We start from the raw sequence: 23185 nt of genomic DNA, 5'->3' as shown, positions 1-23185 counted from the left end.
TTGAAGTAAATCAACTATTATTCTCGTGTTATGGCATTTCGAATTTTTTGTTCTTTCTTACTCTCAATGCAACTTACGTATATTCTCAGTTATTTACTAAAGAATTTAAATTAATAAACATTGCAGTTACAAAGAATACGTAAAGCTTCAAAAGTATTGAATTTTCTCTCCACACCTAACCATTTTCCTCCGCAACAATGCATATGCTAAAACCTCGTCAATTGTTTGTTGCCTAATATACATAAGCGCAGAACCAAAGATCATAAGCAGTCACCAGCATTTTTGGCCTTTTCTCGTATCATTGTCTGAACAAACAGCTCCCCAGCCCTGTATGATGATCGCACCTGCAAAACACAGGACCTGAATTAAGCATTTCAGAAGCACAATAATGACGATCAGATAATTCTACAACTTAACAGCTGAAGGCCAGTTAAAAGCACAATATGCATTATCTCATACAAGCATATGTCAAGCCATACTACAAAAAGGGTACAATCAAATTCTAATGCATTTGCCAAGAGCTTACCAGTGGACCGCTAGCAACATATCGGAAACCAATAGATTCCCCATATTCCTTCCAGAAAGCAAACTTCTCAGGAGTGACGTACTCTTTAACAGTTAAGTGCAAGGGTGTTGGCTGCAACAATAAAATCTTTGGAATTACTATAAGCCATAAGTAGTTGACGATCAATAAGAAAGAAGACCTGCAAGGTGTGTTTTCAATGTCGGCTGAGCTAACCAGAGTAACCTCGTTTAGATTCAATAGAACATTTTATTGCAACTTAAAATTATGAGATCATGCGAAAGATTAGCACCATGGGTAAGCATGGATAGAATTTTAAGATTAGGTTTCTAATCTATGAGAAGCAGGTCTGAAAATGATCCAAGTATTTTACGTTAACTAACCTGCAAATATTGACCAAATGTCAGAATATCAACATTGATGGCCCTTAAATCAGCCATTGCTTGCTTCACCTCATCATCAGATTCTCCAAGGCCCAACATTATAGAAGTTTTTGTTATCATACCCTCCTTGCTCTGTTTTGCATGTTTTAGAACTGACAAGCTTTGCTCATACCTGCCACCATACAACATATAGGAAAGAAATATATTTATACTTATTATTTATATGCTTGTTATATTTAAGCTTTTATATTTCCAGTAAAACAACTATTCCTCGTTAAAGAAATGATATATATTAGCTCTTATTTTACTTTTGAAGAAGCAATGATTTATGGTTGATATTATGACAAAGCTGTTGAACTAACAATGCAACTTACCCTGCCCTTGGATCTCTAACAATTCTTTGGAGGCGTTTGACTGTCTCAATGTTGTGAGCAAAGACATCTAAACCTGAGTGAACGAGAGTTTCTACAGCCTTCAAATCACCTCGAAAATCAGAGGTTAAACACTCAACCATGATCTCAGGTTTGAGATTCTGCAAAAGCAATTATTAAAAAAAAAAAAAAAAAACAGCATGTATTTGCAATATGCATTGTACACCTTGTCAAAATAAAATGTATTATAAAAACAGCATTCCAATATAACAAAGCACCTTCATGGCTTTGACAGTCTGAGCAAAATGGCCACTTCCTCCATCAGGTATATCATCACGATCCACACTAGTTAGGACAATATAATCCACACTGCATCAAATGGAAACTTGTAATTAATAGGTTGTGAGAACTTATAAAATTTTGGTTGCAGATTATGTGTCCAAGATCAATATATGCAACGTAACTTGCAGAAATTAGCTCATATCAAGAGATCATTCAGTTTTGTATCAGTTGTAAACTGAGCATTAGCTTTGTGTGAAAGGGGAAACCCTTGGAGGAGAGAGATATCTCTATTCTATTCTTTTAAAATCTAGAAACAAAACCTTTCTTTTCTTTCTTTTGTAATCCATGTTCCTAACAAAATATGTATGTCAATTTGACAGTCTTTCATAAACTACAAAAGTTTGCATAAATTTAATTAAAGTAATGTACATATCTCACATCTATGCTGAAAGAAGGTAACGACCATCAAGATGATTGCTTAATTACTTGTCTTATTATCATCAAAATGATAAGCAGATTTTGTGTATATTTTCACAAGAAAATAACTCCTTGAAAACTTTCAGGTAAGGACTCATTAGAGCCTAACGTGTGACTGCAATTTAATAAGGTACAAGAACTACGAACTATCTAAGATTACTAGCAGGTCTGTTTCACATTAAACAACATAAAACTTCAAAAACAACAAAATTTAAAGAACAACTATTCAAGTCATGTTTCAAACCCCCTTCGCATGACATTAAGTGATCTGCACTTATTGAACTCTTTCTTTTCTATATTGACCAAATAAGACATAATTAGACAGAGGAAGGGAAGAGTGAAGACAGAGAGAAAGACTGCAAGAGGCACCAAAAAAGAACAAGCAAAGAAGCCTATCTAAGAAATGAAGCCATCCAAACCCTCTTCACACCTGTCAAGAATCAATACTTCCTTAAAGAAATCAATCATTGTCTATGCTCTAAAGAGACACCACAGGCACAATCTTACCCCGTAAATGATCTAAGGATACCCATAAACTAAGATAATACACCAAAGATAGGCTTATCTAAGTATTTATAAGGAAGTTTATCTAATGTATGAAGTTACTACTAGAAGTACTACTAAACACACACACTTACCCCCAACTTGCAATGGCCTTGGCAGTATTTTCCGGTTCCATGGGATCAGGAGGTGGAGGGTTTCTGCTGGTCTTCACAGCACAAAACCTACATCCACGGGTGCAAGTATCCCCAAGAAGCATGATTGTGGCAGTTGCAATACCATCTCCACCTCCATTCCAACACTGTTTCAGACACATAACATAAGAATCCAAAGTTGAACGAATCATGACAGAGAGGGAAAAAGAGAAAGAAAAAAGAAAATTGAACCTCTCCTATGTTGGGGCACTGTGCCTCCTCGCAAACAGTGTTGAGCTTCAAATGGGACAAGGATCCCTTAATCTCTTGGAACCTTTCGCCCTGAGGAGCCTTCTGCCTCAACCACTCCGGCTTCTTCACATTTGGGTCTCGCCCCGTGTGCGGGCCCAGCCCACCGGGCTGAGGCCCAACCTTGTGCTCCAACGACACCGACGAGGCGTCGCATCGGATTCTCCGACTTGGAGGGAAACGGTGACGTTTAGGGGATGGGGTTGAGAAGGTGATGGAAGGTGGGTTGTGGAGAGATTGAGGAATCATTTTGGTGTCTCTTTTCTTTTCTTCTCAATTCTCAGACAACAAGAAATGGGAACATTTTTAAAATCTGCTTGCACATTGGCATTGGTTTCTCCGTCCACAAAGTAAGTGAGAATGGTTGAACAAAGCAAAGGAAAATAGTGTGCCACAACACTACACATGAAATCCTGCCTCCACCTAGCGAATCAAGTCTGATTTTGTTCTTCATTTTGTAAACCATCTTGCAGATTTATTTCACGTAATTAAAATCATTGAGTAAAAAAATAACTGAATATTTTTAAAATTTTGTCTATATTCATGATATATTTGAAAGTAAAATTACATAATTATAATACTTGATAAATTAAAATTTATAAAATTAAAATAGTACAATTGTAATTAAGGCATAAAAATTTAATTAAGGGATAAAAAACTGAGAGAAATAAAAATTTGATACTTAAAAATGAAGAGTAAAAAAGAAAATCTCGGCTTCTTCTTTAACTCATTTTTTTTTTCTCTTATTTTCTTTCCTCTCGCTCTACTAAAGTGAGAAAATCAGTAATAATGAGAGTACATTATTTTTTATCTCAAAAATTGCTTGTAAAAAATAAGACATTAAAATAATATGACAGTAAAAGAGAAATGCTAATAAAAAAATTTTAACATCCTACGTTCGATTTATAAACAAATAAATGATAGGGTAAAATACACTTGGTGTTTTTTATTTGTTTTGTTAAAATTTATCAAAAATTAAAAAATTCGGTAATTCTCACTTTTTTAACTAATATTTCTAATGACTTTGTAATAAAAGAATGTATTAAGAGTGTGTTAAGTGATTCCGGCACTCCCCTGACAAAAACACTAAAAATGATATTAAAATAATGTGTCATAATTTTTGAAAATAAATTATTTTTAAAAATACTAATCCATTTTTTTAACTATTTAAAAATCACATTTTTTTATTTTATATATATATATATATATATATAATCTTCGAATTATCAGTTTTAAAAGAATATTTTTAAAAAATGACAAAAACAATCAATTTTATTTCATTTCTTTCATAATATATAAAAATGAGATAACATTTTCCAATTTTATACAAAATCATAAACTTATTACGAAAACAAGCATCGCCACCTTGGTAATTTCACCAGTTGACCACAACATTTCGTGCAACGTGTTGAAATTCATGCGTGCACATCAGAAAACTGTATAGTCGCTATATACCAAAAATACAGGATAGCACAAAGCAAGATCGTATATATAAAGCATGTGTTTAAAATTTTAATGAGATAATTTGGAAGTCCACAAGAGAAAACGCACAGAAGATTGGTCAAAATTTTGTTGAAGAATGTAGTAGTTACAACCTAAAGAACTCTAGATCATATGAACAATTGAGGACTACATTTTACTTTTTCTTTAACCCTTTCTTTGGGTTCCTATCTTTTGGTATTATAGAGAATAAGTATACAAAAAGAATGGGCATAATTACAGGTTCCAACATCAGAGGCAAGAATTGTATAAGCAGATTTCCACCGATACAGCACTGTTCTCAAATACCAAATACTGCATGGGATTGCGAATATATTGTATCTTGCATTCTTCATAAAAGCATATTCAGGTCAGACAGATCATCCATTGGTATGTCTAGGCCAATCGCATCATTATCTTGCAAACCATCATCATCAATGTTCATCAACCAAGAGTCCAGGTCGTGAGGATCATTAAGTTCATTAGCTACACCTAGTTCTATGGAGTCTAATTCATGCAAGTTTGTGACGTCCATGGGTCCCTCAGTTCCAATGGCCATTTCATTAGCATTATAGTTATGAGATGCAGACCCAACTTTACCTTTTCTGTCGCCATCATTTAAAATAAATTCAGTAGAGCCACAAGCCAATTGATGCTCAGAGTTGGAATTGTCCATTGACTTGCTAAGAGATCCATTTCCAGAACTAGGTAGTTGAGATGTTTTTGGTTTGGACTTGGCTTTTGTTTTACGCTCACCCCTCGAATGACTTGCAGAAGAACGACCACCTTTTGTGACAGAATTTCTTCCAGAAGAGTCTTTGTCCCTCTCTCGTTCACTCCTCTTCCCCTTTGCTCCAAAAGAATTACCAGGAGTTGATGCAAATCTCAGAGAAGGACTAGCACCAACATCATCAAGCAGCAGTTCCTTTTTCTTCCCTCTGTTTAGTATCGGTCCGGTTCTAGCAAAATCCTGATCGGAGGGATGGTCTAGATGTCCCGACACATCATGCTCCCTGCAAGGAAAATAACCTGCAAGAACCAAGACTCAATTTGTTACACAACTGAAGTATTCTAATTAAATAAATTTCAGAAAGAATGACATGAGATATAAAATAAATTAAGCAAAAAGCAATAGCCTAAGGAAATTGTTTCTTGACAAACATGATGCCTTAGCTCAATTTATTTGTGAGTATATGTCTACCATAGCAAACGCTTCCAAAACAATTAAAACATGGTTATAACAGGAAACCTGATGGTGCGGATTCTTGCTGAGAATTTTGAGTAAGCGAGTTATTTGCAGCAACAACTGAACCAGTATAGTTGTCTCGAGCAGGAGCAGCAAATAGGAGATCTTTAAAGACAGGCTTCAAAAAGCAACTTTTCCCTGTTTCTTCAAATTTGCGGCATCTAGCAAGAGATCTCTTCATGAAAGCCAGAGCAACTGGCCTTGAGACCTTAGAAAGTCCATATCTTGCAGCAGTACTTCCTCGCGTGGCCTATCAAAATTATCAAGGGTCATTTCATGGTGCAAACCAGCTACCTTAACTTTTCGTGACAAAAGCACTATCACAGCATAATTCTTAAAAGAATAATTTAAGAGCACATGCCACATGTTCAGTAACACATGGGGGGAAGGGGAGGGGGGTGAACACTAACCTTTATAACAAAAAATACACTGCATTAGTGCATTTCAATTACAAATAACATATTGCAAATAATCTGTCAGATAGCTCAATTCAATTGCCAATTGCCAATTGCAACTTGCAACAACATCCACATTCTACAAATTACCAATTCATTTAACAGAACAACGGAAAACAAGAGAGAGAAAAAAAAACAATTACCAGCTTTTTCTTATAAGCTAACTCAACAAGTTTGTCCATAGCAACTTGCTCAAGGGCCCTGCAAATTATTACAATATATATTAGCTATTGGTGAGGGTCAGCATATAGATACATATACACTATATACAGACTACTTCCATAATAATTTATCAACATAGAAAGGATAAACAAATGAAACAATGTATCAACATCAAAAGTATAAATAATTAATGAAAATAAGATAAACTGTATACTATTAGATACTGTACCGTTGTTCCATTTCCCTGCCTTGTTCTACTGCTTGAATAAGTTTCATAAAGTATTCTCTCTTTTTATTGACCTGCAAAATTGGTCAAATAGAGTATAGACAACCTTGTAAATAAATAAATCAAGAATAACTAAAAACCGTAAGCAGATTCTTCTCCCTAAACAATTAACTACCTTACTTTTCAGCAGACATATCAAGCATAAAACAAAAGAATCAAAACCTGTTGGAAGAGTCCCTTCTGTAATTGAATAATATCTTGATTAATAGCTTCACAATCTCCATCAGCAAGATCAGGCTTTCATAAGACAACCACAAGAAGATCAGTTAGTAATCAAAGCATTGATTTAAAAATAAACAATATTAATCATATTCAACACTTGCTAAACTATTAAACATAATGTCCATCGGCAAGCACATATAAAGATCATGTTCTGCAAAAAATAGCCGGGCATAACTCATCCTAAAAGATTAAATTAGGCAGAGGCATATGAATAGTAAATCTCCAAGACACTATCTCGCAAGAGTCAATTGGCTTGAACCATAAACAATGCCTAGGCCAACTTTACAGAGCTGAAATTTAATTTTTTTTAGATATATAGGTGAAGCAAACAATAAAACCACATAAATAGTTCATATCTCTTAACAATCCAATTTCATGCACAGTTGTGCATGCATAGAATTAAAAGGGGGGAAAGAGGGAAGACAGTTGTTGAAACATACAGAAAACCTCTCATATAAACAAACTGCAAAGACCATTGGCTTTATAAAGTTTCTAAGAATTAGAAGGTTACCACTGGTTCTGGATATAGGCCAACACTTTGTAGCTCCAGTAAGAGTTTATCCTCCATACTCATTTGCTCAAAATGGCTACCGAAAGATGACGAGCAAGAAACTATATGCATGCCCGTTGACTCATCATTGCCAATTTCAGATAACATGGACAGCCTTTCAGCTTCTGGATGCAATGATTCCTGATCCATTTGCAAAAAAAGGCCAAGTTCTTGATTATGGATGTTTGTGCAACTAGTAAAGGTAGCATTCCCATTACAAGAAACCTTGTCAGAGTCGAATTCATATTCCGTCTTGATGCTGGATTGGTTCTCAACACCCTGAAAGAAGCAAGCCACCTGACAAGAATCGTCTCTATCACACTCAAAATAAGTATTTCCATCTCCAACTGTTTCTTCATCAGTTTGATCATCAATGATCAGAGCTGTCAATACTCTTTGATACAATGGTGCAATTTTGTTTGCTTCTGAAACCACTTGTCTGCACAAAATATTAACATCCAGATGTTGATCAATCATGTCAATCATTGAAGATGCCTCTTTGGAATCAGTTTGATTTACAATGCTTCTTTGCGACAGAGGGCTTTCTGTATGTGTAAGTCTATCCTGAGAATAAAAATGAAAGAAAATTGTTAAAATAAAGAATAATTAACATTAAATTTTTAATTCAAATACATTAAAAGTGCAATGTTTTATAATGTCTTCTAATCATGAATTGCAATATAATTGAAAACTGTTGACATTTGTGATAATTAATATAAAAGTCGAATCTAAAATGATTTCTTATTAATTAATGATATAATAGTCTCTACACCGGCAATATTGAAATTTAACTAATTTAACATTTTAGTTCATGTCTCCTATTTTGAAACTTAATTCATGCTCTGTAGTTTTTCAAGGTAGCATAATGCCTTTAATTATTGTCATGCAAGATATCAATTATCAAATAACAAATGGATGAGAACCTAGAAATTTTTCTAAGAGAGACAGAGACAAAGGTTACATTAAACCTATTCTAGAAGAGGTATTAATGTAATGAGCAACAAGTTATAATGAAATAAGATCAAGACACAAATTTCAGTAATCAAATCATAGAAGAGGTGTTACCATGTCAACGCAATGAGATGCATCTTATTGGCTAAAATATATGTGGTGCAAAAGAATGGAAGAATATTTAGACTGTAAGAAGCATATGAGATAATCCTGATATGAAAGGAATCTTATTTCCTTTTTCTTGTTCACACATGAACATTCAGAATTGATAATTAGATTCACTTTGGTTTGGAGGTGGTTCATGTAATCAACAAAAATAAATGTACTCCAGCTAGATGGAAAGTCAAATCCAGATAGCAACAAAAACAAATAAACATGCAGACTAAAATAGTCCTTAAAATTTATTCCAAGTACAATGCCAATTATCAGTTATGATGTATCAAACAGGAAAAATGCAGCAAATAACTATTAGCATCTTATGCATCACCAGCAAATCACTTCCAAGGCCAAGCATTTGAGACAAACATCTTAGATCAACCTCTGTTGTTTTAACCTGATCAAAGAACAACATAAAAGGGTTAACATAAAAGGAGGCGAAAGCAATGCTTCCATTAAGTGCCACTTAAATATCATAAAAGTGAGTATAGCATAAGCACCCACCATCTGCTTCAAGTAGGACATGTCTTCCAGGCTGACAGGAGCAAAAATAGGTTCCAGTTTCTTCCAAAATGGACTAGAACAACCAATATCTGCCAAAGTCAAAAGCAACATATAAATGGAAAACTTTACATGTATGTGCATACACACCAAAGCGACTGGCAAGTATACAACTGCGAAAGCATAAACCAGTTTAGAGCTTAGTAACATACAGCTGGCATTGCTAGCAAAGTTAGCAGCAGATAACAGTTCCTCATGGTCATTATCTAACTCCCCTGGCATTTCAGATGGTTTAGTACATTATACAAAAAATTCAAATTGAATATGAACAGGCAATAAACAATCACATAAATCTTGTATGCACAAAATTTCCCAGAAAATACCAATCAGAATTAACTTGATAACTAATGGCCCCCCTTAAAAAAAGGGCAATAGTATAAAAGAAAATTGCTAAAAACACACTCCTAAGTTCTAACACACTAGTATTGACTAAATTTTATTGGAAATCACCAAAACTTGTGGGTCTTGCTTCTTATTTAATGAGACCTACTCATGATTTTGTACTTTTCAAAAAGATTTAATCAATAGTAGAGAGTGTCTTAGCGAGTGAATTGCTAACATTCCTCATGAAAGAAAACATTAATTTAACATATTAAGGGACGCAGGACAGAAGAAGTTAGGATTTAACATATTAATTAAGGGTCTTTCTCTAGAAGAATTAAGGGTAAAAAAGAATTTTGGGGGGTTGGGGTAGAATGTATAGGATCTTATGTTCAAACCCTGGTGCCGTCATTGTAATTCCAATGAATAAGAAAAAGGGTAAAAAAGAGGAACAGCAGAAACAGTTTGCAAACAAAAGAGTTGGAAGTCGGAAAACATTATTAAGGTTTATATTACCACATACACATAGGTATAAACAGGTGAGTAAATAACAGTTTACCATATTGTTGTAAGTAAATATTTTTCATAAATCTATTTCATTTAATGCAACAAGTAGTGGCTAAAACATATGAAAATACCTGCAATATCTGGAGAATTGTTAGTCGATGGATGCCCAATACGAATAATAGCTTTCCTATCGCATGATTTCTTCAAAGGAGGACGCCCTGATTTACTGAAACAAAGACAATTTTTTTAAATAAAAAATGACACTAATTTTCTTTATAGTAGTGGGAAGATAACCCATTTGTTTCCACTACCAGGAGAGAGACAATTATACCTTCCATTCTTATCAGAAGCAAGCCTCACATTTTTAATTGGCTTCATCAAGGTTGAAGTCTCTAACTTCTCTTTCATAGGCGAGATGCCATTCTTCAAAACTGAAGAGCCCCTACTACCCCTTCCTTGTCTACGCGGACCATCTCCATTTGCTTCCTTGTTGGGTAATTTTTTCTTTTTCATTGTTAACATGGAGGTATAAGAATTATTTATGGCATATTCATCAACTCCATTACTTTCTAATCCTTTTTCCTTCAATTTACTTTCACCATTTTCTCCTGCACCAGATTCTTCACTTTCAGATAATCTGGTTGGGGAAGAAACATTTTCATGTTTAATTTTACCCGGTTGAATGCCACTGTTGATACCACCATTGGAAATATGTAATCCACTAGTTGTAGTAGAAGTGATTCTGGTACCAACATCAGAAGGGGAACAACCTTCTAATGACATATGCACTTCATCACAACTCAAGACAGGGGATACCACATTTGCTCTTCGAGTGCGAGAAATTTTTTGGGGTCTCTGTACCCATTGGGCCATATGGGATGAAGATGATCCTACAGGCAAAGGACGCTTACGATTGGTAGTCCCACTTGCTGAATGAGTCTTGTTCACATTTGAAAGTTCTTCCTCAGCTTCAAGTATTTCAGATGAACGAGAAACAGAAGAATTTCCGGTCATCAAAGCACCTGTTCGCGGTGGCCTTGAAGCTTTTCCCTTTATCAAAGTAGCACCTGTATAATTGTTGTCACGAACATTAAACCTAAAAATAAAATGAAAAATAAAGAGATTAGTTGTAAAGTTGTGATATAACATTATGTTAGAGAATTAAAAGCTGATTATAGCAAAGGACTACATAGATGCATCATGGATATGAAAGAAAAATTGAAAGATACAAACTTATTTCCTTTAAGCACAACCCGCTCCATATTTGACCCATCCACTGAACCCCTTGGCACCTTTTCTTGCTCATTATTGGTAGTCGTACATGCATTGGAAGTAGCAGGCAGGGAAGCACCATTGGGCTTGCTATTATTGCCAGAATATCCTGATCTGTGAGACAGAATGTTGCAAACAGTTTATTTTTTTGCTGTTTGTTAAGAGTAAATTGAGTGAGAAAATAAGCAAAAGCAGAAAATTAATGAGAGAATCTCAAGTGATATGTGAATTTCATTCACCAAATGAACACCAAACAGAGTCCTTATATTTACACATTCGTTTGAAGCCAAGTCTGGTGCAACAGACCGAGACTGTGAATCTGTGTAACAGAATCTGGTCAGTTGTAACAGATTAACAGACTGACATAACAGAATTGACTGTAACAGAAACTAAACCAACTAGTGTTGCTCATGTGTATGACATTCTCTAACACTGTTGTAGCCAAATGTACATTTTAAGATCATAAAACTCTTACATAGTTTTTGGTTGGAGGGTGGGGAGGAGGGATTTTTATAAACTTCTGTTGTTTGGTTCAATTTTTAGGAGGGGAGGGGAATAAAACTCCTCATCTAATTTTAGTTGGGTGACATCACACAGCAAACAACTCAGAAAAGTTGTAATAAAAATTAACTGCAGAAATGTCAATGGTTTCAAATAAGAGAATGCATGATGATGAGAGCATGACCAATAATAACTTGGCGGGAAGAAAAAAGGAAGATGAGTAAGTGATTCACTATGAATTAATATACTTTTTTCCCTATATATTAGCCATTGTGTGAGAAGGGTTTATTTCTTATCCTCCTCATTCATACTTATTTTCTTAAAAATTGGAGAAAAGGACCTGCAGGAAAGATACCACAACTAAAAAAGAGATGTAAATATACCTGCATGTTCTGACTTGATTATATATTGCCAACTCCCAATATATGGGATTGTTAGGGCAGATTATGGGTCTGTTTGCTTAAAACTTTTTTCCTATTAAATCGCTTCTTTCTAATAAAATAAACAATTTTTTACTATATATTGTGTTTGTCTAAACTTTTTTTTTTAAGAAACAGTTTTCTGCTTTTTTTAAGAAAAAATTATCTGCTTCTTAAAGAATCATGTTTTTTTAAAAGCACTTGTTTAGAAACACTTCTTTTTTAATTTTAAAGAAACGGACCCTATATGATGTGTAATTATGTTGATTAGAGTGACCACTCATATTTAAAACTCCTAATACAAATATATGTTTTGCGGCGCAACTCAAACATACATATCCATTCACTGGTTCTCCCTATCCCTCTCTTAATAGGGATCAAGTCACCATAGGCAACTCTTTGAGAATAGTTAGATGCCTAAGATCAGTCAACCATGAGATCAAAGCATTTTCATGTACACCCCATTGGTTGACATTAATAAAATTAGTAGCTATGCACCAAGAATACAAATGATATAAGGAAAGTTGTACGCATTGTCATCTTCAAAAAGAAAAAAAATAACATAACAAATGATTTTAAAAATGTCTAAATCCAAGGAAAGTTTAGAATTTAAAATATCTCTCTAAGTGCAAAATCAGACTCAGCAAAGCCCTAGTAGTAGCTAGTGTCTAACCATGTAGGTTGTTATTGTCTATTGCAACACTCATTCTAAATTCCTATTTTTGTAACACGATGAAAGTGATTTATCTACTCTAACTTGAGCAGACGTGTTGAAAGAGAAGCTATATCTTCTGTATTTATCACCATTTACTGAACATATATGCATGTTATCAGTATTGTACCATAATCTTACACTATAGGCAGCAGATAGCCTCTAAAGATACAATAAAATAACACTCACATGCTATACACTTGAGTAATGATTTTCAAAGAAATAAGGGTTCTCTCTCTAGATCCTTTTTCTCTTTCTACACAGTCCATGCCCTGAAAATTGAAAAATCCAATTATTCGTTCCCAAGCAAGATGCAGCAACCACAAAATAGATTGCATGCCATTTCCCAAATAATGAAAGGCGTAAAATGTACTAAGAAATGCTACAAATTACAGAAAACCAGTTATATACTATCATTAAATTCCCCTTAGAAATAAAATGTCCAGAAGCCAGTCCATCTCAAATATTACCCATTTTGTACCTTTCTACTCTTCTCCAATAAAGATATTTTTTATTTAGGAACTAATAACTGCAAAAACACATAATATTCTTTCAATATGATAAATTGACTTGACAAGTTGATATACACGCATAAACACAAAATATTCATATATTCAACATGATAAATTTACTTGATATGCATTAACATGTTCCATAACTGATTTTTACAGCTGATCAGAAGACTCAGAACTTCTTAAACCTCAGGAATCATCACTTTTTCTTGACAATATCAGAATTCAGATATCAATGCATTTCATAAATTTACGTTACCTCAAACCTTGGGCTTCAGAGACCTGCAGACCTGACTCATTAGCTAGCCTTAAAGGCGTAGCCTTTTTTAGCTCTCCTTCACCATCAATGGATCTGGCAACTGTACCCATGGAACGTTTTCTTCTAATTTTTCTATCCCATGTTTCTCCACCTGCAGGTAATTTTCGAATCTTCTCTTCAACAATATCACAACCTCTGCTACCATCCTTCATGTTGTCTCTATCCTTTCCAATGGCCAAAGACTGCCTTGCAAAGCTATTACTTAGTCCTTCAGCCTGGTATTTTTCCAACAAAATATATAGAGTAAATATGACTGTTTTGAAAAATGAAGTTATGATACGACAGAAGAATATGTAGTCATTAGGATTTAGGTAAAAAAATAAAATAAAATAAAAAAAGGAACATGGCAATGGCATAGTCAGTTTCCAAGAGATAAAAACCATTTGTAGTCAGCCATGTGTGTCCTTATTAAAATGACTAAGGTTGCAGCATTAAATATTCCAGTCTTCCACTCAGGTCAATCACCATAGTGTGTCATTCAGAGAAGCACACGCAACAAAAAGATATATATAGTTGTACAAGAATCATGAGAAGATTAACATCATGCTACCCTACCCAAATCTAATTCCTATGCACCAGAACAATTCCATTTTACTGTGATGTACAATTGGAATTCTATTCTCCTGATGAGTTTTACAATAAAAAGAAATGCAATAATACGTAATTGACATGTCATACAACCAGTGTTGCTACACAGGAAATGCAACAATTAATTAAAAACACCGGCTACAAACCCGTGTCTCAGCAACTGATGTGCGGATGCGCTTATTCAGAATGACATTCATAGGTCTGTCCTCTAGTCTTTGATTCACAAGCTCTGATGAGCTTCGATGAGTCTGATTTCCCATCTTTGAGAAGTGTGGTCCACCCGGCCTTTCATTCGGCAACAAATCATTCCGAAGTTGCTTCTTTAAGCTTACAGCCTCCCAACATTTGTTCAATTTGTCTAAGGATTCATCCAACCTTTTTGATCTATATCTGAGAGGAATCTTAAAACTTCAGAATAGTGGACTAATCAAGTGACAAACAAGTTCAGGAAATCAGTTTTTAAACAGTTCTGGACTATTTAGTCAAAATAAATTCCAAAAACAGGGGGAAAAACAATTAAAATGATAGGCATTCTGTTATATACGCTGAAAATGCAAGCTCTCTGTTACATAATTGATTAAAAATTATATTGAATGGGGAGAAAGATTAGATTGGTATGAATTGAAGAAAGAATTAATGGCATTGTATAAAGTTCCTCAAACTACCTAGCCCTGACAGAAGCCTCTTGAATACTTGCTTTGAAGCGTTTTAGTTCCTCTGTAGCCACTGGAGGGGGAGACTTCAGATTAGCAGTTCCAAAAGCATAATCTTCATGAGTATTTCCAGAAGATATCCCCAGAACTCGTCTTAACTCACCTGACCTAGTATATTTTTGATCTCCCATGGTTATTGGATCTAACATTAAGCATTGAGCAACAGAAGCCAAATCCCCTGCTGATGTAGAACTCCCCCGCGACAAATTAGCACCCGAAACAAACATCTGCCCCTCATTACCCTCACGGAAGCTGGCAGACCTCTCCAAAGTTCCATTTACCAAACTCTCTCTCTGCCCATTTGTAAAGCTCCCCCTGAAACCCAATTCCTCTGATTTAGCTGCACTTAAATCAAATCTAGTATTTCCCGCCATACGTCAATGTTAACTAAACCAACACATACATCGAGTATCTTCCACCATATTTTCTCTCAGCAACTCACACAGTAAAGGATCTCTTGACAGCAAGCCATTAAACCATAAAAAAGTACGAGTAATCAGATACTTGAAATGTATCTGCAATAAGTCAATAACCACGAACTATAATCAATACAGCATACAACTTCATGCAATCTCAACCCGCACTTAAGATGAGTGGGAGCATGTACACCTCAAAAAAAAAAAAAACGAGACCGAATACTTAATGCCACACCCACCCACGCTTCACCAGAATGGCCAAAAATTTCCACAACCCTTGCAGAAACAAACTGGTTTTTCTTACAAAATAAACTACATCACTGTACAAAAGCTGGGGAACCATAAAATATAAGCGGTTTTAACTTCGAGACACAATAGGAATTGGATGAAAATAAACCTTATTTGCTCAAATGATACATACATTATAATGCTATGCACCAACAGATAAACTAAAATTCCAGTAAACGAGTGCTATCGTGGTTCCTCGGCACACCAACGTTACTGAATATAACGCACATTGATGAAAACAAAGAAGCAAGAACAGTTCCAAGTTTGAACCAACGTAATGGAGCATGAGAAGACAACGGAATTCAGTTGAAAGTACGCGCGAGAAAAAGGTTTCGAAATTCAAAATTGTCAACCGAAAAGAAAACAAAATAAGCAGAAGCAAAGCGAGCGAAAAACATTTGCAACCTGAGAATCGAAATCCTAAAAATAAAAAAATAAAAAATAAAAAATTAGGGTTCGATAAAATGCAAAATTGGCACACTAAGGGGGAAGCAGATAAAGAATTGAAGGAAGAGAGAGTGAAAAAACGGCGAGAGAGTACCTGCATTGACCAGGGGATTGCGGAGGAGATCGAATTGTAGAGAGAGAAAGAGCATGAAGAAGAGAGGAGGTTGAGAGAGAGGCGTGGAGGAGAGAGAAAAGGTCCCGCAGGATTTATGAAATCAGGGCCCTTTATCCGATTTGGGGAATGCGGTCACCGTCAACTCCACTCCACGGTTGACAATCGTCTATCTCCCACAACTTATGTTGCCAAAATGTTTTATATTTACAAGTAAAATATTAGGTCCTTAACCTAAACAATTTTTAATATCGAATCATTAGCTTCGGTCAATTAATAAAAAAAATGTAGGATTTAGTCTCTTTTGTATTTTAAAAAATTAATCTGTTTAAATACAAGATTAGAAGTTCCACTTTGGTGATACTTAGTTAAATTAATAATAAGGTGTTTAGTTTAATTGATCAGACATGATATAACTTAATTGATTAGATAAGATATCTAAGGGATGTAAATTCTCTTTTACCAAGTTAAATTTTCATATATAAAAAAAATGCTATTGAATTAATAAGTTTTTTTTAAGTAACTTAATAAATTATATCAAATTTAAATCTTAGATATACAGTCGCATTAAATATGTAAATATAAATGAAGAATTTTATCAATTCAAATTAAATTGTAATGTTTTAAATAGATGACACATGTGGTATATATAAAAAAAAATGAATTTTTCAATGAAAATTATGATTTATATGTTTAATAGAAGCCAAAATTATACATATATTTAATAATAATATTGATAAACTAAAATTAATGATATCAATAATATTATTAGTATTATTAACATATTATGATAATTTAAAATTTAAAATAAATATAAAATGTACTAAAAATGTGATATAAATAATTTTAATTAAATTTTTAATTTATCTAAAAAAATCTAATAATATATATATACATATTATTTGTATAAATAAGTATTTTATTTAAATTAAAAAATTAAAAAATAAAATAATGGAGTTCTTTTAATACACGTGCTACAATAATGGTAATAAAAAGAGAGTAGAATCAATTTAAATTTTTGTATCAATATATTAAATATGATTTTATTTGAAAGGAAAGTTGTGATTATTAAATGAGAGATCGTAGAAATAAGTATGTATTAGCAAATAAAAGAAAGTTTCGATGATTAAATGATAAATGTAAAAAAGTGAAAATAAAAAAATAGTATTCACTTTATCTTATAATAATAAGTAAATATATATTATTTGACACATATATGAAAAGTACAGTATATATAATTAAAAAACAAAAAATATTATAAAATATCAATACACATGTAAAAAAATTTGACAAAAAGTATAAAATATTTAGTAATAAAAAATATAAGTATAATTTTTAATTTTCCTATATATATATATTACATACATACACGCGTTTGTATGTATAGTAGCATTCCAACCAGTTATGTTGGGACAATTTTATCTTTATATTTAAATATAGGAAATAATAGCATGATATCAAATAAAATAAAATTTTGAAGTAAAATATTTTTAATTATAGTAAAATTATTTATTTTAAATAAAATAAAAATGTAATACTAGTTTATTTTAAATTTAAGTATAAATTTTGTATTTAAGTCCATTTGAATTTAATAAATGAATTCAATTTAGGATTATCTTTTATTTTTAAATTATTCCAGAATATTTAAATTAATTTACAAATAAAAATTATTAAGCAGAAAATTTATTAAAAAAAAATAGAGTCAAATAAAAGTAACTAAAAAAGCAGTAGTTAATGACTAAAATATCTGATAAACCCTACGCTTTGAACTTTAAAATTTTATAAAACAAATAGAAAAAGATGATTTTAAAATAAAGATATTTATAGTTTATTTGTATTTTTCATTAAACGTGAAATTATTTTTTCTCTAAAAATATTAATATGAAAGGTGTGACTTTTTCCTAACAGCTTTAATATTAAAGTAATTTTAGGTAAATTGTTTATCCCTTAAATTAAGTTTAATTTTTCTCCTCTGCGCTTTCATAAAGAGTTGTCCTGTGTTTCATATTTTTATAGCGTTTTCATAAGATTTTCATTCAATTTACTATATTTTATATACAATTTTTATAAAGTTCAATTTTATGTATTATTAAAATAGAAAATTTTACATGATTAATTAATCAAATATCATCTTAAAATAATTTTTAAAGCATTACAAAACCTAGCAAATTCAACCTAGGTGACTATACGATATTAGATTTTAGGTAAATTGTTAATTTCAATGAAATAAAATGTGATTTAAGTAGAGTGACCTATTGGTATGAGTTAGAAACTTTAAAGTGACGCCTTATTAAATCAATGGTTTTTTAATTGTTCACGTATACATGACTTCTACGTGTAACCATTAACATTTTGTTACCAGAATAAAATAAAATAAAAACACTTTGGACAGTATACCGTAGAACCAAGTCAGAAAAAAAAATGGTCAATTTGATAAAAACACTGTGGAATGAACCCAAAAATGTGACCCGCAAGCCCTCATTAGGTTGTAAAAAGTAAAAAGTAGTAGATATTATAATTTTAACATTTTTTTTTAAGAAAAGGATATGTTCACGAGGTAATATAGTGTTTGATGCGTCAGCGAGTAATCATAATTGAATACGGTCTGGGAAAACTCAAAAATCCTACGATATTATTATTTTGATGGATAATTTAAATTGAGTAATTTAATTTTTAAATTTTTTTTTAAATATTTTAGGATAAAATATTTTTTTAGATGGAAAATTTATAGAAAAATTAAATAATTCTTTTGTAAAATCTCTCAAAATAATGGAGTTTCAAATTCTCAAAAAAGAAAAGGTAAGAATTTAGAATTTTTTATATATTTTTTTATCTCACTTATATATATTTTTTTATCTATTTCCTATTTCTTAATTATTGACTATTTAAAAATATTTTTTATTAAATATTATCTAATATTAATTTTTAAAATTATTTATTATTTAAAATTTGATAATATTTATTTTTATAAAACTTAATCTTAATATATATATAATCAACTTTACTCATAATGAAAATCAAATTATCATATTCAAACAAAGATTTTAAAATTAAAGAAATTTGAATTAATCTATCCAGACAAAACATCTGAAGAATGATGAAAATTGAAATATAAATAATACAAGTTTTAAGAATTTAAAATTTCTTAAATTTTTTAAATTCTTTATCAAAACACACCATAAATTTATCGAAATAATCAATAAATTGATTAACTTTTTTTAAGACATAAATCCAACAAATACGACAAACACTTGAATGAATAAGTTGTATATTAGATACTAGGTAAGCACAAATATGAAAGTGAGACAACCATGATTGAGAAATCTAATTATATAGTAAGATAGTTACATTTGTCTGAGTTACAAATTCCTCTCTATTCCAAGCTATAGTGAAACCATGCCAAATGAACCACAACTCTATCTTCGAAATGGAGCATTGCCCAAGTTTGGTGAAAAAGTCTAAGAGTTTTGAAAAGGCTTCTAAATTGGGGTATAAGCAAGTACAAGTAACTCACAAATCTGAACTATCCTACACCATCCCAATGAGTTTGAATTAATTGTTTTCAATGTTTGAGTCATACTCAATATAGTCCAATTAAAATTCGGTACTATACAAGTCAAATAATGAATTTTGTGTGTGTATATGTCTATCTCTCTCTCTATATATGATAATAAAAAGTTAGTGTGATCATTTATCTAGAATAATATACCTTGTTGCTCTTGTTCATTAATAAGTATTGTACTTTTTAGTTGATAACATTATAACAATATCATATTTATTTAAGATTTCATTTTGTATTGATATTGATTGTTTTAGTCAATAACGTGACAAATCAACAAATATATTTTAAATTTTAATTTGTATCATTATTTATTTTATTGATTGATAACAATATACAAATGATTTACATCTATTGTAAATTATTTTTAAAAAAATTTAAAATAATTTTTTTATCATGTTAACTCAATTAACCCAATCCTATCAAACAAGTTCATGATCCGGTTGAGTTTGATTGAATTCTAAAAAATAAAAATAATACACGAACTCGACTAAACCTAACTCGTTGAAGTTTGATCGGATCGAAAAACAAATTCATTTAAACATAATCTAACCCAACCTTTTTACACTCCTACTCCTATACAACATAAGGCCATTAAAAGCACTAGTCACTTTGGCCACAACGTTAGGAGGGGTATTACTATCTCCAAATATTAATAAAATGAAATACCAAATGATTTTTATTTGTTTTTTTTAAATTTACATATTTGATATATGCATTAAGAACTTTAAGTTCGATAATTGAATCGTTAAAATTTGATGTAAAACATGAGTTATTAAACGGAATAAGTCTAGGTAAACTTACTCATAGAGTAAACAATTTCATTCTCTTTAATATAATTTGAATATATTTATCATCATATTTACAATATTAACTTAACTATCTAATTTATTGTAAAAATATCAAAGTCATAATTACTTTATTAAAATATAATTATAATATCGTTTGGAGACTATAGTAACATTGAATTAAATTTCTAAGGGACCAAAGTGTCATTATGTTACAATTTCAAGGCTTACAATAATATTATGTTACACTTTTAAAAAATAAAATAAAAGTATTATAGTTTTATGTTGCGTGGTATATATATGTCACTAGACCCACCCAAGTCACTTCATATATAAACTATGTGTATACCATGTGACACTATTATGTACTAGACATTTTTGTTCAAGGAAATGAAACTTATTTAATGGAAATATTCAAATAAGTAACAAATTACAATTTTGATTTTTTTTAAAATTATATTAGAATTAGGGACTAATTTGAACAATATACAATAGGTGACTATTTACTTGTGTTAAAATTATTCAATGTTCTCATTACTAACTTTTTTAACCATTCATGAATATGTTTCTTTTAATCTTTTGTATATCATAAAATATTAATGCAGTCAAATAAATATTTTAAAATTTGTATTTTTAAGAAAAAATTAATAAATAATTACATTTTTTTAATAATTTTTTTTTATAAAAGTAAAATATTAATTTATAGAAATTATTAATTTTTATTTATAATTTTGCAGAAAATAATTGAAGAATATCCATTAAATTTATTAAATATTTGTACTTTTTTTATTCTTCTTATCTCATCCTTCTTTTTTCTTTTTATTTTTTCCCTCCCTGCTTCTTTCTACGCTATAATCAAATAACTATACCCACCCTTGAAGTCCTGTTTGATATGAGTGAAATGGCAAAGAAATCGAGTATATGGAGAAAAATAGATAAAAAATAATAATAAAAATTTGTTTGGTTGTAAAGAGATTTTTCAATTACTTTTTATTATTTATTTTTCTGCTAAAATGCGTGAAAGTTATAGTTGTTAAAATGAGTAGTTTGGTTTGTATGAACTAATTTACTTTGACTTACTTTAAAAATGGGTCAATTTGGTTCAATCTGTTGTTAATTTTCTTAAGATTTTCCTGGCCCGGCCCACTATGGGTTGGTGGGTTATACGGGTTAACCTACCAAACCAACAAAAAAAATTTAAAAAATTATCAACAAAATTTAAAATTTAGAATTAATTATAAATTAACATAATAATCATAAAATTGGTATCATTAATAGTCATAAGTCATAACTTATCATACAAAATTAAATACAAACTATGATGAAAGTCCAAAATAAAAAATTTCAATATCTCATTATACACAATTAACTATAATTCATAATCAAAATTTCAATTTAAAAAAAAAGTGGGCTGGTAGGTTGCTCGGCCTATCACGGGTTCAATCTGGGTAGACGGGTGAAAGTGGGTCGAGTTCAAATATACCCACTTACTATAATTTTTTTTATTTATTTTAACTCGACCCAACCCATTTTTAAGGTGGATCGAATTAGCTTACGGGTTACGGTTCATTCTGACGACTCTAGTAAAAATGTTATTAGAAAGTTATCATCAATGCATTATGTGATTTTTTTTATTATTTAAAATTGTTATAAAACGTACAATATGGTTTTTTTTCTCCATAAAACAACCGCAATTAATTTATTTTATTAAAAAAAATCATGTAAATCGACTTAAAAAGTATAATTGATTGAAACATAGTTGTATAGTAATAATTTTTTACTATAAAAATAGTTATATATACATATATTCAATTTCTCTTAAGTTAGGTAACCTAATTTTTATTTTATTTCTTATATATTTTGTAGATTTAGGATCCAGAGTCAACGAAATTTTAATGGATTCAATTTTTTTTTATTGGTATGATTCAAATATATAAAATTAAGAAGCATAAAATATAAGAATTTAGAATATTTATTTGTAACGAGTAAAAAATCAAATGTGTGAGTTGAGATATAAAAAATTAAGGGGGTTAAATGTTTTTTTTAGATATTTATGAATATATATTTTTTAAGTTGAGGGATGCATTTGTATAAGTTGACAATTTTATAGGTTTATCATCGTGTATTTTTTATTCACCTATTTCTTTTTTATTTTATTTTTCATCTATTTTCTTTATTTTTTTAACCAAATGGCTCCTTAACATTTTTTTAAATCAATCCACATTTAAAAACGGAAAATTGATTTTCATTTTTTAATCAAAACAAAAATATATTTTAAGTCTAAGAAAACACATAGTAGCTTCCTTCTATTGCATTTTGCTTTTATTAAGATCAGTAAGTATATGTTAACAAGTAGTTGTCGAATTTTAATTATTGTAAATACATATTATGATTCATAACATAACTCGGAGATTTTCGTCAGAGAAGGTAAAAATATTCGTATCCGTGAATATTTTCCAATGAAACCGATAATATATAACTTTAATAAAAATAATATTTTTTTAATCCTTTTAATCACTCTTAAATTATTATACAAATTACCTCACTTCCGGATTAATAATTCACTAATATATAATTACCCACCATCAGTGCCTTTTTCCCTACCGATAAATATCTACGGGTGAATAAAAGATGGATACTAAAATGGACATCACAATAATTTA

At 31.1% G+C, this 23185-nt stretch overlaps 2 protein-coding genes across 8 annotated transcripts; both read right to left on the bottom strand.

Moving 5' to 3' along the window:
- On the bottom strand, nucleotides 1-3423 carry LOC109796768 (Radical SAM superfamily protein). 3 transcript variants are annotated; one of them, XR_014428031.1, is made up of 7 exons: nucleotides 2924-3423; nucleotides 2675-2838; nucleotides 1556-1646; nucleotides 1281-1438; nucleotides 907-1078; nucleotides 527-704; nucleotides 1-344 (listed from the first exon to the last, which is right to left on the bottom strand). XR_014428031.1 is itself a non-coding variant. In XM_020356552.3 (7 exons), exons 1-7 carry the CDS (start codon nucleotides 3227-3229, stop codon nucleotides 261-263), a joined length of 1026 nt encoding a protein of 341 aa, XP_020212141.1. In that variant the 5' UTR covers nucleotides 3230-3421; the 3' UTR covers nucleotides 1-260. The 3 variants fall into 3 exon arrangements, 2 of the variants coding, with proteins under 2 accessions (XP_020212141.1, XP_020212140.1); XM_020356552.3 differs by having other exon boundaries at nucleotides 527-637; nucleotides 1281-1378; nucleotides 2924-3421; XM_020356551.3 differs by having other exon boundaries at nucleotides 527-637; nucleotides 2924-3420.
- A 1105-nt stretch (nucleotides 3424-4528) lies between these two features.
- Nucleotides 4529-16313, bottom strand: LOC109796016 (uncharacterized). Of its 5 annotated transcripts, XM_083060310.1 has the most exons (17): nucleotides 16158-16313; nucleotides 15016-15427; nucleotides 14865-14925; nucleotides 14346-14589; nucleotides 13552-13826; nucleotides 11110-11262; nucleotides 10208-10972; nucleotides 10008-10102; nucleotides 9201-9263; nucleotides 8992-9080; nucleotides 8819-8884; nucleotides 7342-7944; nucleotides 6771-6845; nucleotides 6552-6622; nucleotides 6304-6361; nucleotides 5709-5955; nucleotides 4529-5488 (listed from the first exon to the last, which is right to left on the bottom strand). In XM_083060310.1, exons 2-17 carry the CDS (start codon nucleotides 15284-15286, stop codon nucleotides 4812-4814), a joined length of 3813 nt encoding a protein of 1270 aa, XP_082916436.1. In that variant the 5' UTR covers nucleotides 15287-15427; nucleotides 16158-16313; the 3' UTR covers nucleotides 4529-4811. The 5 variants fall into 5 exon arrangements, with proteins under 5 accessions (XP_082916436.1, XP_020211205.1, XP_020211206.1 ...); XM_020355616.3 differs by having other exon boundaries at nucleotides 14865-15427; XM_020355617.3 differs by having other exon boundaries at nucleotides 14865-15227; nucleotides 16158-16309.
- Nucleotides 16314-23185: the final 6872 nt, after the last annotated feature.

The sequence above is a fragment of the Cajanus cajan genome, chromosome 7, assembly GCF_000230855.2.
Source record: "Cajanus cajan strain Asha chromosome 7, NIPB_CcT2T_4, whole genome shotgun sequence".
Taxonomy (NCBI): domain Eukaryota; kingdom Viridiplantae; phylum Streptophyta; class Magnoliopsida; order Fabales; family Fabaceae; genus Cajanus; species Cajanus cajan.
Note: the sequence above shows the minus strand (reverse complement) of the source record. Positions and strands in the feature narration are given on the sequence as shown.